General features: G+C 37.5%; 2 protein-coding genes across 3 annotated transcripts in view; one reads left to right on the top strand and one right to left on the bottom strand.

Moving 5' to 3' along the window:
* The first annotated feature begins 502 nt into the window (after positions 1 to 502).
* LOC136032857 (F-box/SPRY domain-containing protein 1-like) lies at positions 503 to 17,957 on the top strand. Of its 2 annotated transcripts, none has more exons than XM_065713270.1 (3): positions 503 to 588; positions 14,260 to 14,915; positions 16,047 to 17,957. In XM_065713270.1, the coding sequence occupies exons 2-3, from the start codon at positions 14,295 to 14,297 to the stop codon at positions 16,200 to 16,202; spliced, it is 777 nt and encodes a 258-aa protein (XP_065569342.1). In that variant the 5' UTR covers positions 503 to 588; positions 14,260 to 14,294; the 3' UTR covers positions 16,203 to 17,957. The 2 variants fall into 2 exon arrangements, with proteins under 2 accessions (XP_065569342.1, XP_065569341.1); XM_065713269.1 differs by having other exon boundaries at positions 538 to 608.
* The window catches only part of LOC136032555 (uncharacterized), a 40,550-nt gene continuing 39,260 nt past the window's right edge, over positions 16,676 to 17,965 (bottom strand). The window contains exon 10 of the mRNA XM_065712825.1: positions 16,676 to 16,690. Coding sequence (XP_065568897.1) covers positions 16,676 to 16,690 — 15 coding nt within the window. The remainder of the gene's footprint in view (positions 16,691 to 17,965) is intronic.

The following is a 17,965-nucleotide window of genomic DNA, read 5'->3' as shown; positions in this document are numbered from 1 at the left end:
GTGTTTCCCCCTATCTTCTAAAATAAGGCAAATTTTCACAGGCTCGTAACTTTTGATGACAAGCATTAAATTTGATGAAACTTATATAATTTAAAATCAACATGAAAATTCGATTCTTTTGATGTATCTTTTCAAAATTCCGTTTCTAGAGTTTCGTTTAGTATTGAGCCGGGTCGCTCCTTACTGCAGTTTGTTACCATGAACTGTTTGAAATGTCTCTCAATAGTTGTAACTAGTAATCTGCCGTAATAAATAGTTCTTTTTGACTCACTTTACTTAGCTTCCTCTTGTTTTTTAGTGAATCGAAGGGTATAGTTAAACTTTTCCTTAAATCCGTTCGCTTTCTTTCCTCGAAAGTTTTGTAAAAGAATGAACTTGAAAAAAATAAAAATATTATTCTTTTGAGTAGAAAAAGCCCAAAACAAGCCAAATTAAAAAACAGTAAGCCCAGTTTCCCGCCCCAAGCCCGCGAAAAAAAACGCCCGCCCCAGCCCAGAGAAATAAGCAATCGGGGCTTGAAACAAATTTGCCAATCTGTCCAAAGGAAGCGTTGAAAAATATGAGATTTGAGGAAAACGGCTCAGAGTGGTATGGTTTTTGATTTGAGGGTTTGATATTTTTGTTCTTTTTTTGGGTATAGTGTTGTGTTTTACCTGGGATGCAGGTAAATTGGGATCCAAGTCACTCTCCTGGAGTGATGGTGGGACCAAATGTAGTTGGTCCAAATAATGACCAGGGTAGGCCCCCATGTACACAACATTTATTCCACAAGTTGTACCTATGTCTCAACCTATACAGTTCCAGGGTTCGGTTATTAAGCTGACACCAGGATTTAATCAGGCAAGACAATCACCATATGTCACAACTCTAGCCCCCCACAATAGTCAATACAGTCAGCATCAAATCTATATATCACCACACTCAAAATAGATTCATTGCTACAGTCCCTACTTCAAATACACTTGAAATTTTGAATTCAATAGTTGAAAATTACCCACTTCTTCCCTCAGATGAAGCCATGAATTTAGGCAATGCAAACCATAAAGAAGTGGAGGGTATCATACATTTCCATAATTTAGGATTAGCCTATCTCAGGACTTAGGGAAAGTATCCAAAAGAGCTATATCCCCAACCCTCCTTGAGGAAAACAATAGAGTTGCTAAAAGCTGCTACACAGCTCCTTAGTACCACCCAAAAATAAGGGAATCTAGTTTCTTGACAGATTTGACAATAGAGTAGGCTAATCTTGTCTAGCAAACTTGAAACAAAAATCTTGCCTATGGAAAGAGAAACCACTTTAAGCCCTAAAAGAAGCCTTTAAACTGAGTACTTTCAATATTAACTGAGCAAAGATAAAAAGAGAGTCACAATATTTCTTCCAACTGAATCTGCCATAGCAAAAGCATTGACAATTAAAAACATAGGTGAAACAGAAGTCCAAGCAGAGGAATTTAAACCTAGATGTCAAGGAGTAACAAGAGGAATACCTAAAGAAACCACTGAAGAAGAGATTAAAAGTGATCTTGAATCTGAGTCTAATGCTAATGTGAAATCAGTAAAAAGATTTAATAGAGAAACAAAACAATTAGAAGATAGCCTATCAGTCTGTATTATATTTGAAAATAATATTTTGCCCTCAGCTCTATGGCTATATGGTAGGAAAAGAGGGTACCAAAGGCATATTATCCAGTGCTTTAAGTGTCAAAAGTATAGACATATGCAGGTACAGTGCAGGGCACCATAACCAGTTTGTCTCAGATGTGCAGGTCCTTGCCAGTCAAAAGATTGTGAACTTAAGAAAGTATCAATAAAAGAAGAAAGATTCCAAAAGTATAGCTGTGTAAATTGTAGGGGTAACCATTCTTCTACTTCTGGATTGTGTAGGGTGAGAGATCAAAATAAAAATATTTTAATATTATCTCAAGAAAAACATATTGGCTTTAATATGGCTTCCATAGCATATAGATCCTATGCAGATGCATTAAATAAGAAAAAGGCCACAGTGGTTGCAATAATTTCTTTGATGCACTATTCAGTTAATATGTATATTTGACCCAAGCACCTGTAACAAAATCATAATAAGGCAACTGCAAGCAAGCACACAAGCATTATCATTATAAGCAATTTTGTTGATGTACTATTCAGTTAATATGTATATTTGACCCACTGTAACAAAAGCATAATAAGGCAACTGCAAACAAGCACACAAGCATTAGCATATAAGCAAAGGCAAGCAATAAGTTCATTTCATCTTCCTTCTTTTCTTCATGTGATTCAACAATGTTATTTTTTTGTGTATGCTCAACTTCAACTTCGTTGGGGGTTTCACCTGACAACCAGAACAATTTGCTTTTTTTTTTTTTTTTTTTTTTTTTTTTTTTTTTTTTTTTTTTTTTAGTACAATAAGTTTATTTCATCTTTTTTTTTAATATTATTTACTATTCGGTACAATAAGTTCATTTCATCTTTTTTTTTCTTTTTCTTTTTTTTAAATCAGTACAATAAGTTCATTTCATCTTTTTTTTTATTTTTTTTTTTTATTAATACAGTACAATCAATTCATTTCATCTCCCTTCTTTTCTACAAATTCAACTTTGTTGTTGGTTTCACCTGACGACCAGAACGAGTTGCCATCACCCTTCTTCCATGGTTAATCTGCTCTGCCTGACCTGGATACATGGCCTCTGCCTCTTTGTTTGTGACACCTTGCTTTGGTGTTGGAGACTCCACTGTAGGGGGGTCCGTAGTCTCTTGGGAATCAGCTAAGGGATTGGGAACAAACATTTTTCAATGGCAAGACGCTTGAAGTTTCAACTTGGCAACTAGCACCATTGTGCAGGTCAGTCACCATTGGGTCTTGTCTTGATTTGATGTGCATTCTGTTGCAGCAGAACGTCCCTTTTTCTTTGAGATGCACATAGTATGAACAAGGGCTGTCGCCAGTCTTGCAAACTGTTGCCTTCTTCCAGGTTCCCTGGTCAGTCAACTGGACCCACACTTTCTGACCCATTTTCAGTGGTTCCATATTCCTTGCATGCTGATTATAGTGTTTGCTTTGTGCATCTTGGGCCTTCTCCCTCTCTTGTCTGAATCAGTCAAACTGGAAGGCTCCTGGTTGCAAAGTTTGTGCGATGCTGGGCAGGAGTGATCTCAGTTGGTGTCCCACCATTATTTGAGCTGGGGCAAATCCATCAATGGGTGTGTTCCAATACTCCAATAGTGCCAGATACAGGTCACTCTTGCTCTCAGCGGCCTTCACCATGAGTCTTTTAGCTATTTGAACAGCCTTTTCACTTAAGCCATTGGACTGAGGGTAGTTTGGGCTTGAGATTGAATGTTAGTCATGTTAGTCATGAATTGCTCAAATTCCTTTGCGCTGAACTGGGGGCCATTGTCAGTTGTAAGTCGCTTGGGAATCCCATATCAGACAAAGTGAGATTTCAGTTTGTTGATGACCTGCCTTGACATGGTGTTTGTCAGGCGATCAACCTCAAAGAACCAACACATGTAATCAACAGTGACCATGTAATCCTGTCCGTTGAGCTGGAATAGGTCAGCAGCTACATGCTGGAATGGGTTGTTGGGTATTTTGTGCAGGATCATTGGCTCCTTCTGTTGGTTCATGGCAAACTTGGCACATACCTTGCACTGGTTGACCAGCCTCTTGATATCTTGAGTGATGCCTGGCCAGAATACAGACGTTCTTGCCCTCTCTTTGGTCTTTGCCACTCCTAGATGGGAAGAGTGTAATTGGCCTAATATGCCTGCTCTCATGCATCTCGGGATGACTGTGTGCTCCCCTTTAACAACAAGGCCATAAAGTTCTGCCGACTCATGACAATAATTCCAGAAGGGCCCCAGTTTTCTGTCTAGGCTCTTTTTATTGTTTGGCCAACCCACTTGCATTGTTTCCAACAGGGAGTTCAGTGTTTCGTCTTTAGTTGTTTCTCTACGTATTTGTGCTAGCCTTTGGCTTGCTATGGGTACAGTTTGAAGGACTGAGTAAACCAGAATTTCCATGTCTACCTGCGACTCAATGTCTGTATCTGCAAGGTGCAAGTGGGATAGGGTGTCCACTACAGGGATAGTCTTTCCAGGTTTGTATCTAAGCTTGATATCATATGGCTGAATAGCCAACATCATTTGCTGTAGCCTTGGAGGTGCCCTTTGTATAGACTTTCCAAAGATTGACTCAAGAGGCTTGTGGTCTGTGGTCACACATATCATTCTTCCAAACAGATACTGGTGAAATCTTTTGCAAGCAAAGGTTATTGCGAGCATCTCTTTTTCCATTTGGGAGTAACGCTGCTCTGTCTCACTTAGATAGTGAGATGCAAAAGCAACGGTTGCTCCGTCCATTGATAGCTGGGCACCCAAACCATGCTGGGAAGCATCTGTGATCACCTTTATCTCCTTAGCCTCTGGATCAAAGTAGGAGAGGTTTTTGGAGATTGCATTCTGAATCCCTCTCTTGGCCTCCTCGTGGCTTGTATTCCATTCAAACTTCTGCTGTTTGGACAGGTCTCTGAGGGGTTTGTTCAGCATAGCCAGATTGGGGATGTATCTAGACAAGTAATTGTACATTCCTAATAATGTCTGTAGTTCCTCCTGGTTTTGGGGTGTGGGCATGTTTTCTAATGCCTGGGTTTTCTCTGGGTCTGGGGCAATGCTGCTTGTTGTCAGTCTGTGTCCAAAGTAGGTGATGGAAGTAGTGTCAAAAACACATTTTTCTTTGTTGAACCGCACTCCCTTGTCTCTTGCGGCTTGGAGTACTGCTCTCAGCTTGGCGTCATGTTCAGCATCACTACAACCAATGCCTGCAATACCATTAACAATCAGCCCAATATCAAGTTCTGTAAAGACCTCCTCCGTCTTTCACTGGTATTTGTCCTGCGCTGAAATCAATCCGAATGGGTATCGGTTCCATTTATACTGGCCGTACATGGTGTTGAATGTTGTCAACTCAGAGGATGGTTTGTCCAACACCATTGACCAGTATCCATTTTGGGCATCCATCTTAAAGAACTTCTTTGCACCTTTGCACTTCGCTGCTACTTCATCAAATAAGGGTATAGGGTAATGTGGTCTCTCAATTGCTCTGTTTAAATCAACAGGGTCCAAACAGATCCTGAGTGACCCATCTGCCTTTCTCACCAGAACCAAGGAATTCACCCACTGTGTTGGCTTGGTCACTTTTTCTATGACTCCAAGTGACTCCAGTCTGTCTAACTCCTCTTTGAACATAGCTTGTTGTGCAAAAGAAACCTGTTTTGGCGGTTCTATAGTAGGGATTGCACCGTCTTTCAGATATATTTTGCAGGTTCCAGGCAGTTTCCCTATGCCCTCAAAGACATCACTGAATTCGTTTAAGAGTTTTTGGATGACTGGTCTAATTGGGGCTGGATTGCTGACACTAAGGACAAACTTGATCAGCTGAAGTCGTTTGCTGGACTGGCGGCTGAGGATAGGTGCTCTATCTGTGCAGACTACATGGAAGGTATGGGTCTGGGGGGTTTGGTTCTTGTACTGAACTTTTAGGTTGGCTGTCCCCAGTACCTTTACCTGTTCTGTGGTGTAGCTGGTCAGCACATCAGCGGTCGGCAGCAGTGCTGGCTTTCTTGCCAATTTGTTGAAGTCTTTGAGTGGCAAAATATTGGCCTCAGCACCAGTGTCTATCTTGAACGCCAGTTCACTATTGTTTTCTGTCAGTTTTATCAGAGCATAAGGCTTTTACACCTTTTCTTCTGTGGAAATGGACTCAATCATAAATTCTCTCCCATCTTCCACTTTGCTTCTTGTTTCAAGTTCATATACTAATTTGCTCTTGCACATTTTGGCAAAATGGTTCATCTTCCTGCATTTGCTGCACTGCTTCTCTTTTGCTGGGCACTTATGGCTTCTTGAGTATGGGCCACCACAGAAATAGCATGCAGGGGAATTTTTCTGTCTTTGAACCACTTCCACCTCCTGCTTAATTGAAATCTGCGCCTGTTCGTTAAGCATGAGTGCTTGGGTCTCTTGCACAGTTTCTATAGCTCAACTGCACTCAATTGCTCTAGCCACTATAAGTGTGGCTCCCTCCCTGAGAAGCCGCTCACGGATTCTCGCATTCTTGACTCCAAAGACCAACCAATCTTGAAGTAGCTGGTCTTCTAGGGTATCAAATTCACAATCCTTGGTAAGTACTTTCAACTGAGTGACATAAGACTCAATGGTTTCTCCATCCGCTTGGTTTCTCTGATGAAAGATGTATCTGCCAAAGATGGGGTTTGCACTTGGCTGAATATAATTCTCAAACTTGTCTAGATATACTTTTGGCTTGTTTGCCTCCGCGTCAGTTAAGGTCCAATTGGAGAACACATCCTGTCCTTTTTCTCTAATCCAGATCAGTAAGTATGAGCATTTCACTGCATCTGATTTTCCACTTAGTGGGCCAGAAAACATGAGCTCACAATGTCTCTTAAATTTTCTCCATTCTGATTTTAGGTTGGGGCTTGACCAGTTGATTGATGGAGCTGGTGTACTATCCATGTTAAACTTCTGACACCATGCAATGATTTCTTTGATGTACTATTCAGTTAATACATATATTTGACCCAAGCATCTGTAACAAAAGCATAATAAGGCAACTGCAAGCAAGCACACAAGCATTAGCATTAATATATAAGCAAAAGCAAGCAATAAGTCCATTTCAGTGGTCAATGAACAAAACAAAATCCAAAAAGACATTCTAACAAAGCTAGTGATTTTTGTTTCAAGTGCACCAGAAGTGGTTGACTTGAGGGACTTGGAATTAAAAGAAAGTGCCCAGACGTTATGCTCTCTTATGAAAACATTATTCAATGAGAAACTAGAATCTAGTGAAATTTTAAAGCTAATCAACATAAGCCCTTAAATGAGAATTTTATCATTCACTGCTCAATCAGTCTAAATAGTTAAAAAAGACTTAATTGAGAACTTTGGAAAGAATAAAGAAATTGATCTTTTCTGTCTACAAGAAACATGGCTGACAAGCAGAGATACTTTTCCTTAGTTTGCTTTTGCTTCTTTTGGAGCTTGCTGATGCTTTGGTTTAATTTTGGAGGTGATTGCTGCATCTTTGAAGCTTATTCAGCAAGGGAAGTATTGATCCCTGTCCCTGCTCACCTGATCCCCACAGTTTCAGAGATTTTACTCCTGGCAGGTACACTGGCATTTCCGGCTGGTGACCAGCCCTCTTCTGCCTGCATAGTCAGTGAATCAATGCCAGGATACAGATTCACTGACTTTTTGGATGAATTTTGAAATTCATCCTAAACAGAATAATATTGGCAACTTTAGAGCAGCCACAGCAACAAAGAAAATTCAAAATCTAGAAATGCTAAAATCTCAAGGGAATTAAACTTATTACCAATTAAAAAACACATAAACAGAATAAAGCTTTAAGGTAAGTAACTATAATATAACACTTTAAGGTCTCTTTAATAAGGAAAAAAACATACTAGGTTTAGAAAAATGTTTGACTCACAATTTGAGGTAATAATCCACAATTTAGATTTCACAATAACACATAAATTTTGCAATAGCACGTTTTGATCAACAATAACCCCAGACTATGTATTTATCCCAAATTTGAATATCATGGCATCAGGCAAAGCCTTACATTCTAGGGAAGAAATGATTAAACTGGTACAATTTTCTTGTGAGCATTGGTGATTTTTTTTTATGTTATTACCTTAAATCACATTTACAGCAAGATAAGGTGGACTGCATCCTCCTGTAGAACATCTTGCTGTTGAATTGATGAGGTGACACAATTAGTGGGTGTGGCCTCCCACTGGTACTTCCATTCTGTGTTACTCCACTCCAAATCAACTGCATTTTTGAAAGAACTAATTGATTCACCAGTGTGAGTCTCATTGGAAAGACTGTTCCAAGATGAGACAGCATGTACTGAGAAAAAGTTTGTCCTCTCTCTGCGTCTGGAGGGCTCCTGTTGCAGCTTCATTGAGTGGCTTCATGTGATAGTGGCAAGGGAGGGAGTAAAAATGGAGTTAGTCATGTTGTTTTGGTACATTCTCTTGACAAAAATGACATCTCCTCTGTGCTGCCATTTAGCCAATGTGGGTATCTTCAGGCAACGTAGACGACCAGGGTAGGGAAGCTGTTGGTGTGGGGCACAAAGTTTAGTTGCTCTTCTCTGTATGCTCTCTAGGGCTGCCACATCTCCCTTATATTGAGGATTTGTAACCGGGCAGCCAAACTCCAAATGTAGTCTTACAAGAGCATTATATAATTTTCTTATTATCAGAGGATGGCGTGATGATATCGTTCGTTTAATACGGGCAGAAAAGATACAATAAGGAATCTAAAAAACTTGAAGATAACTTTTCAGTATTAATTATTTTCGAGGGTAGGACCCTAACAACAAATCTCTTGTGCTTTGGAAGAAAAAGGGAGTTACACCAATACTATTGCTGAGACCTTCAGTGTCCCAAGTGCCAGATATATAGACGCACTCAAAAAGAATGTGGAGCTATAGAGTCAATATTTTTGAGGTGCTCAGAGAAACATCAGTCAAACCAGTTCCCACTGAAAAGAATAGACCCTGAAATCAGACCAAAATCATACATGTTGACCAATTGTGGTGGAAGTTGCTCATCAACATCAATTGGTGCCCAGTAAGGCAGCAAAACCAAGGAATCCCCCAAGTGGCTAAAAAATTTCAAATTGGGTTCTGTATAGCACAGGTAGCTTGTAAAAGTTATGCTGATGTGCTAAATTAGATGAAGCTACATCAAAATCAGTTCTGTCAGACCTCACAAAGCCAGATCACCAACAAATTTGTAAAATCATCCAACAGAGAAGCAGCTGAAAAGTTAGTAATTGGTCTAACTTTTGAACTTTTGCTGATCTTTTTACAGCAGTCAATTGCCAAGGATAAATACACTGTGATAAAGGTTTGTGCTCAATTTTTTGTAAAAGATACAATTAAGCTGGCAGTTGATAACTGCAAAGTTGCACTAAAGGTTTACATACTTGACAGGAGAAGAGGATCACATCCAGCATCATCGTTTTATTGGAAATTTTTCAACTGTTATGTAGTCTCAAAGAAAAGGAAGATTTGCTGCTGTTTGCAATACCTGATCCATCAGACATGTCTTCTTTTCCAATGGACCCCCATACAATTGTGGTATCACGCCTCAACAAATGTGTCTTGAGGCTTAGTTTTATAGTAAAAAACAGGAAACATGTTTACAGAGTTCAAACCCAGTTATCTGGCCATTGAAGCCAGCTTGCCAATCCCTCTCTGTTCCTGTGGTGCTTTTAAATATTCCTGACAATATTAATATGCAAAACCCTACAAATCAGCATAATTTTGTGAAGAAGTTTGGCTGTATTGACAAGGTGAAACATATTGTTAGTTGCCAAAATGGACCGGTAGTCCAAATGGTTGATGAAAATTCTGCAGTGGCTGCAGTAACTATTAGTATGAAAATTTGGGTATGATACTAATGGTATGAAGCTGAGTGCACAATTTTTTTTTAAAATGGACACTGATTGTGATGTTTCTGAAATCTCTGTGCTTGTTGAAAATATAATTTCTATGATGTGCTTTGCAAATTTAAGAGTTGTGCAGCTGAAGCTTAAAACAAATGATGACTTTGATCATGCATTGAAGTTTGGAGTGAATATCAAACATTGTTTATTTTGTGTCACTCAATCAATCAAAAGCCCAAGCAGTGTCTCAACTGTCAAGGATTTGTACATTTTGCTTGCAAGTGTTCAAACCCAACCAAGTGTATAAGATGTGTGGGTAATCATAGTAATAAGGATCATGCATGCTAAGCAGACATAAAATGTTCAAACTATGGAACAACCCACAGAAGTAACAGCTTGATTTGTGTAGAAAAAAAGTACCTTCTCACTCCAAGCCAAAGAAAGAATGTTATTTCCCTAGGGTATTAAAAATTTATTTCAGAATGTTAATGGTGCCTATAAAAAACTAGAAATGATTGAATATTATGTCATCATTTGAGTGTTTGCCTGATTCTCAGTTTTCTATCAGGCCAGAAAATAGTACATCTGGCGGTTTGGCTATTTCATCAAATATAAAGTTCACCATTTCTTTGCTAGATTTGAGTGACATTTTATTGCTGTTGAGCTAGGATGTTTTTTATTGCTGTGTATTTCATTGCTGACTAATTACCTCACCAATACTTCTGATACAAAGTTTGCATTGGCCTGCTGTATTACTATCTTTTTTCTTTTTTTTTTAGTAGTAGAACAATTTTATTAGAAATAAACATTTCTTAATCAATAGCACAACATTAGCAAAGAAATCAAAGATTATCCATAAAATTCAACTTACCTACAGGTGGCTTGTCATCTGTGATGATTTAACACAAATCTGAATGACCCTTCACTGCCGCCTACACACTTTTGCTTTGCATGTTTGTACTACAGAAATCTAAACCTTTCTCTTATGTTCATAACTCTGGGTCAACCTCAAACCTTGATTTTGTCCTGTCTGATCATCCAGAACTTCAATCTACCACCATTACTATTTCAGATGACATCCTATCAAGCCACCATCTACACCTTTAGTTCAACATTTACTTGTCCCCTTTAAAAATGAAACGAGACCCTGTTGGTTTAAAAAAAAAAAAAAAAAATCAACCATGAGTGCATTAGTCTCAGTTATTTTGTTTAATATAAACGGCAGCAAAGATAAGGATTTTATTCTTGATGAGTTGTACAGTTCCTACGATTTGGTATGTCTCCAGGAGCATCTTCTCACTGCTTCAAGTTTGAATTTTTTGCATCAAAGTCAGCATCATATTGTGTTCCTGAGTCCAGCAAAAGTTACTGGCAGCTGCCCGTCTGGTGGACTAGCCTGTGTCTTTAAACTGGACAGTCATCTACCCTCCCCATTACTCTTCTACTATGACGAATTTTTTTTTGGCTGTGTGTGTTGGCAGTATTATATTAATGAACTCTGATCTCCTGTATGAAGGATACTTGATCAGATCATTGACTAAATTTTCAAAGGCTTGTGGTCTGCTGTAGTATCTTGTGAATCAGGTAATGTCAAACTCTATACAGTATGTTATAATTGGGGACCTTAATATTGATATCAGTTGATCTTCTGTGAGAAGTGATTTACTCTTTGAGTGTCTTCCATTGTACTGCATTATGCCCAAATCCCACAAGTTTTCATATGTTCATCACTCTGGAAGCACAAGTGATATTGATCATATTGATTGCTTGCCTGGTATTATCTCTTCTTATGCTCATGTTTAAGTTAACAAGTTAGATACTGACCACATGCCAATCTTAGCAACATTTATATTGGATATCGATCTATTGAAAACCAATTCAAGAAAAATCAAAGTGGTTTGAACAAAGCAACTGAAGCAAAGCAAGTATACTGCACTATATCTCTACTTTGACAGTCCTTCTCTCTACCATATACATTCTATATCATCTTCTTCAGTGCCAGGTACCTATTTGTACAGTATGGATTTATTTCACTATTATTTCAATATTTCATGCTATTTTTTTTCCTGATCTTAGGTTAACTTTTTTCATATTTGTTTTCATAAGTGTTATCACATAAATTTTTACCAGTGAATTGGATTTATAGGCTAGGCAGTTTTATAGAATCGATGTAATTATTGCCTATGCAAAAACAGGTGTTTAAGCACTGAATGGTTGGTCTTTGGCAGATCAGCAGCAGTAATGTACTCAAGCAGTAGTAGACGAAAATCTTGAAGAAACTCTAAAATTTGATTTTGATATCAATATATACATCGGAATTTTGATACCAATATATACATCAAAAGAATTGTAATTTTATGCTGAATTTAAATATATAAGTTTCATCAAGTTTAGTCTTACCCATCAAAAGTTACAAGCCTGAGAAAAATCGCCTTATTTTCGAAAAAAGGGGGAAATACCCTCTAAAAGTCAAAGAATCTTAATGAAAATCACGCCATCAGACTTAGCATGTCGGAGAAACCTACTGTAGAAGTTTCAAGCTCCTATCTGCAAAAAATGTTGAATTTTGTATTTTTGCCAGAAGAAAGATCACAGATACATGTTAATTTGTTTTTTTTTGTTTTTTTTTTCAGGGGTTGTTTTATTGACCCAGTGGTGCTAGAATGTTGTGAGAGTGCTCATTCTGATGAAAATTAAAAGTTCTAGTGCCCTTTTTAAGTGACCAAAAATTTTTGAGGGTAACTAGGGCCCCTCTAACGCTCATTTTCCCCATAGTCACGGGATCAAAATTTTGATATAGCCATTTTGTTGAGCATAGTCAAAACCCTTATAAATATTTCTTTGAGGACGCCTTAATCCCCTATAGTCTCCAGGAGAAGGGCTGCAAGTTATGAACTTTTGCCCATTGTTTACATATAGGATTGATTATTGACAAAGTATACTGACGTTTTTAAGGGGTGTTTTTTTTTGTGGCGGGGGGGGGGGGGTCGGGGGTGACGTGAGAGGATCTTTCCATGGAGGAATTTATCGGGGTGGGGGGTGAGAAAATTTCCATGAGTTGGGGGGGGGGGGAGAAAATTTCCATGAGGGGGGGCGCTGGATTTATCAGCATTATTTTAAAAAAAACAATGAAAAATTAAAAATAAAAACAAGTTTTTTCAAGTGAAAGTAAGGAGCAGCATTAAAACTAGGCCCCGTCTCACATTCATTTTTTCCCAGTCACCGCATCAAAATTTTGAGTTAGCCATTTTGTTCAGCACAGTCAAATAATCCAGTAACTATGTCTTTGAGGGCGCATTAACCCCCACAGTCCCTTGGGGAAGGGCTGCAAGTCATGAATTTTGCCCATTGTTTAAATATAGTATTGGTTATTTTGAAGTATACTGACGTTTTCAGGGTTTTTTCTGGTGATGTGGGGTGGGGGGGATTACGTGAGAAGATCTTTCCTTGGAGGACTTTTCATGAGGTAAGAGAATTTCTATGAGGATGGCACTGGAGCAAGTTTATTCAACGAAAAGTAAGGAATAACATTAAAACTTTAAACAAACAGAAATTATCATATACATGAGGTGGTTCTTCCCCTCCTCAGTACCTCGATCTATATAATAAAGTATTTTTAGTAATGTCAAAAGAGATATTTATTCTAATTAAATGACCTTTGTGATTCAGGGGTCATTCTTAAAGAAATGCAAAAATTATTTAACTTTAGTGTATAAAGGGAGGTATTGAAGAGGGAGCTAATCCCATCATATACGTAATACAAATGTACAAATATAGAAGTTTGTTAAGTAAGTTGATTTGTAAGTTACATATATTTATTACTAATAAAAACGTTCGTAATAAAATTAAAAGCTCTAGTGGTCTTTTGAAGTGACCAAAAAAATTGAGGGGCAAGTAGGTCCCATCCTCCTTCCCTTTTTTCCCTAACAATCATAACTTTGAGAAAGCCATTTAGCCAAAAAAAATTAAAATTAATATGTAAATTTTGTTTTAATAATTCATTTAAGTTGAGCCAAAATCAAAACCTGCATTAATTCAAAAACATTCAGAAATTGAATAAAAAAAACAAGTTTTTTTTTAACTGAAAGTAAGGGGCGACATTAAAACTTAAAATGAACAGAAATTATTCAGTATATGAAAGGGACTGTCTCCTCTTCTATGCACTGCTCTTTACACTAAAGTTTGACTCTTTCTCACAACTCTACTTTTTAAAACAATGAAACACTTTAGCGTAAAGACTGGGGCATTGAGGAGGGGACAGTCCCGTTCATTTACGGAATATTTTCTGTTCGTTTTACGTTTGAATATTGCTCCTTACTTTCAGTTGATTTTTTTTTTCAATATATTAAATGTGCCTGAAGTTCAAGCATAAAAAGAAGCAGATGAATGTTTTTTTTTCTGATAAAAGCTTAGTTGCCGTATGCTCCTATTAACATCATTATCCAAGAAGTAAGTGTGGTTTCAACTACAGTACTAGGTGGAGATTTTTAATTCAAGATGGTTGAAAGTAGCTCAGCAATATCCAGTAAAAATTCGCACTTAGAAATTGTAGCTTTTGGCAAATGCTTAGAAAATGGCACAACTTCATTAATGTCACCACGTATTGTACATATGTCTGTATTCCAAGGCTTACCTTTTTTTTTTACCTTTTTTTCCTATCAATTCGTAAGCAGTTTACAGATAGCTATGTCTTTAATTTTGGGTAGTTCAAGCTTAAACTTATACTCGTATCCAAATTGTTATCTAACAACTATTGAACTAATCTTTTATATTTTGCAGGAACAGACAATAGGTGCACAATTTGAAAAAACATAATGTCAATTCTAGATCTACCTGAAGAGATGTATGATGTGATATTTGCGCATTTATCACTTGGTGATGTTTTCAACTGTATGCAAGTGTGCAAAAAATTTTATTGGATATTAGAGAAAGGCAATTCTAAACTTTGGAAATACCACAGTTTAAAAACTGTTCCATATCGACCTTTAAAAGCTAAGACATTGCGTTCTTTGTCCTCACACAAATCCAGATTAATGGCTTTTAAATATGCATGGAATCCAATGGACTGTTGTCCGGATACACGTCTATTGGACGATTTTACATTTATTTTATTAAAGGATAGACCATCACACGGCTCAAATCGAAATTGTGCAAGAGGAAAATTAGGCTTTGAAGCTGGAAGACATTCCTGGGAAATAACATGTGAATTTGGATTAGAGGATATAACAGTTATTGGAGTAGCAACCAAGGATGATTCCAACACTGATCCTAATCTTTCATTAGGAATTCGATGTGAAAGCTGGGGATGGGAATTAAACCACAATTGGTTGATTCAGAATGGATTCAGAATGCGGAAACACCATTCTGGTGTTCTGGTCCATTATCCCCAGTCTCCCAAATGTGGCCCAAATCTTCAGGTTTTACCCAAATATCAGGTAAGTTCATTATAAATGAAAAATTAAGCTTAAGATTTATAGAAAATCTTCTAGGAAAATGTTCCCAGTAATGGGTTTTTGCATTACTTACCAAAGATTTTTTTAAAGATAACGACATGCCACTCCCTATTGTTTAGAAACGTGTGTGTTAGTCAGTTTGCTGAATTAGGTTGAAAATATTTTAAATCAGGATCCTTTTACTGGCTTATTTGGAACATGTTTAACTCTATTTGCCGACAAAAAAGACTCAGTAGACTTCAGCCCAAAAATACCTCATTCAAGAGGAAATAGTTTGATGAAGGTAGTTGGGGGTAGGACGTATATAGAGATAGTAAAAATAGTACCTTAACTGCAAAGTAATTACCCCTTTCTTCTAAGACCATTTGCACCATATATAAGCACGCATTTAACCCTTGGGAAAGAGAGGGTCGGGTAAAGGATTTTTTGTAAGAAAAAAGGTTGAAAATGCAAACCTTTTATACCAGCACTTTCCTGGGTTATCATTTTGATAATTGAGTGCAGGGTGGAGGGGGGGGGGGGAATCTAACGTTTTCTTGTTAATACTTGCAACTTGAAATATCTTGGTTTGTTTGACCAATAAATCTGAGTCACATTGTATTCATTATTTAGTCGCTTTATAGGCCATTCTCACCTACTAATCAATTGAAGACATTCTTTGACCCATTTGAATCAAGTCTATTAGCACATGTTGCTAATGACTGGTGTTTTGCTAGGATGTAGAGTGAAGGATGGATCGGTATTAGATTGAAGTGGTGTGTGGCTGCGATAACATTTAGTCATTGTATTTAGTAGTTAAAACGTAATTTGTATATATTACTATAAACACGTAGACTTTAATTTGAAAAGGGAGGATTAAAAAGACAAATCTTACTTTGCTTTTCTTCTGGAAAAAAAGAACATTGCAGGAGCTGGAGAGGAAGTCGGTATGCATGGTATTATTATTGGGGGGGGGGGAGGGGGGCTGAGCTTTGATGATGGCTCTGGATGTACTACTAGATTAGTGTCTAGAAGTAAAGAGCAAAATTTCAGCTAAATCATATACTAAAAAAGTCAACTATAAATTTTAGATCACAAACATTAGTTTAATTATCTTTTTTCTCTCATTCTCAGATTGGAGACCGAATCAGTGTGATCTTGGATATGGAGGAGAATACACTTGCCTTTGAAATGAACAATACATTCTTGGGAGTTGCATTTAGAGGTATGCTTGATCACATAATGACATGTTCGTTTTTCATGGCTTATATTTGGCTGGTTCATAAGTAAAGTGTAATATTGAAATATGCACCGGGAATACAATAATTCAGCTCTAGCTTATATTTATTAATCAAAATATAAACTGTTTGAGTCAATATTGTATCGGGAACAGAAACAGGTGTGTTTTCCTAGTAATGTGGAAGTTGGGTGTCATCATTGGTATACAAAGTTATTAAGAAGGGGGATGTTCAGAGGACTTTTTCTAGGAAAAATCTCACCTCCCTTCTTAATAGGCAAAAATGCTGGTGGCAATAATTTATAAAATTTTTGAAATTGCCAATTTGAGTAATCTTTGCTTCTGGAAAAAATGGTATAAATTCTCAAATGTGGAAGAGAAAATAACCCCTATTAGGGAAAATAATAAGATGTGGAAGAGAAGAAGAAAATAAATTCCCAGTAATGCGGAAGAGAAAAAAGTCTTCTGCCCAACACGGGCAGAAGAATTTTTTTTTTCTGGAAAGAAGGTACAAATAGTTGTACCTTCAATGATCCCCTAGCTAAAAAAGTAAATAATAATTGGAAAATTTGAACCATAAGGTAACTTTGCGCAGGGTTTGAATATACAAAATGACCCTCCCCCTCCAAATAAAATTGGAATTGGACTGAACTAGAGTCTTATTCTTTTTGGTAAGGATTCCGCTGATGAATTTACACGCTTATCATGTTTCATCTTAGAGGAAATTTGCCAAGAAATATCACATAGGTGTCAAACACAGACGACCAAGCTGTACTTTCAACCAGCATGAAGAACAGGAAAGTCCTCTGTAACCTTATTAAGACTCTCCTAAAGTGGCCTCGCCTTGACATGTGAGTTCATATCGATAGGAGGTTGGGAAACTTCAAGTTGGGAGGAGGAGCGTGGAAACTTCAAATACCTGGACGGTGTAAGTAAATTTGATGGAAACCTTGTGTCCGAATTTACCATACGTATTGCTTGCACCGGAAACGCCTTTGCCAAGTCAAGAAATGTCTGACAGTAGTCTTCTCTCCATGATGCTGACAAATGTTAATCATGGGCGTTAACTTTTTAGCTGGAAAAGTAGATGCAATATTTTTTTTTTAGTAACAACCTTAGACGTATCCTTGATTTTACTGGAAAGACGGGATCAAAACTACCTTTATCTGGTAGACACGAAAGAGTTAATGGCATTATGATGGACACAATGAGTAAACGAGTGAGGCAGCTTACCCGACTCTGTTTGGTTTTGGTCAGTTTTGGAATCAGAAGGCGTTGACGTCAGAGAGTGACACTTGGATGTTGTCTCTGAAGAATGTTATGCTATCAAGGTTGTTGCTTAAAAATCTGGTCCAAAGCGCTAAAAAGATCGGCGTAGAAAGACACTTTTGGCGTCTTATCTGCCAGTCTGCATGAAAAAACCTATTATTCCCGCAGAAATCCTCTTGCGTTTCTTGCAATTGACAACTCTTTTGGTTTGTAAAAACGGGTCAATGAATCTAGATGTTGTTTTGTTGATTTGTAGTCCTATGACGTTCACATTCTCATTAGAATTTATATTGAGAGGAAAAGCATGTTTAAAAAAGTTTAATAATATGAAAAATTTAAAAACAATGGCTAAAACAGTAACACAGCCAGTATATATTAAAAGGCGGGGCATAAAATGACAAAGAACACTTAAAGCTTACAGCTTTTTATACCCTCATGATCGTCAAATATTTAATGAAACTTACAACACTTATTGCTGTTAGAAGCTCTGGTTTTGTAGGCTGTTCTTAATTCACATATAACTACCATCTTAGGAATTTTCTCTTAG

Source organism: Artemia franciscana, chromosome 11 (genome assembly GCF_032884065.1).
Source record: "Artemia franciscana chromosome 11, ASM3288406v1, whole genome shotgun sequence".
Taxonomy (NCBI): Eukaryota; Metazoa; Arthropoda; class Branchiopoda; order Anostraca; family Artemiidae; genus Artemia; species Artemia franciscana.
This window is presented reverse-complemented; position numbering and strand designations above follow the sequence as displayed.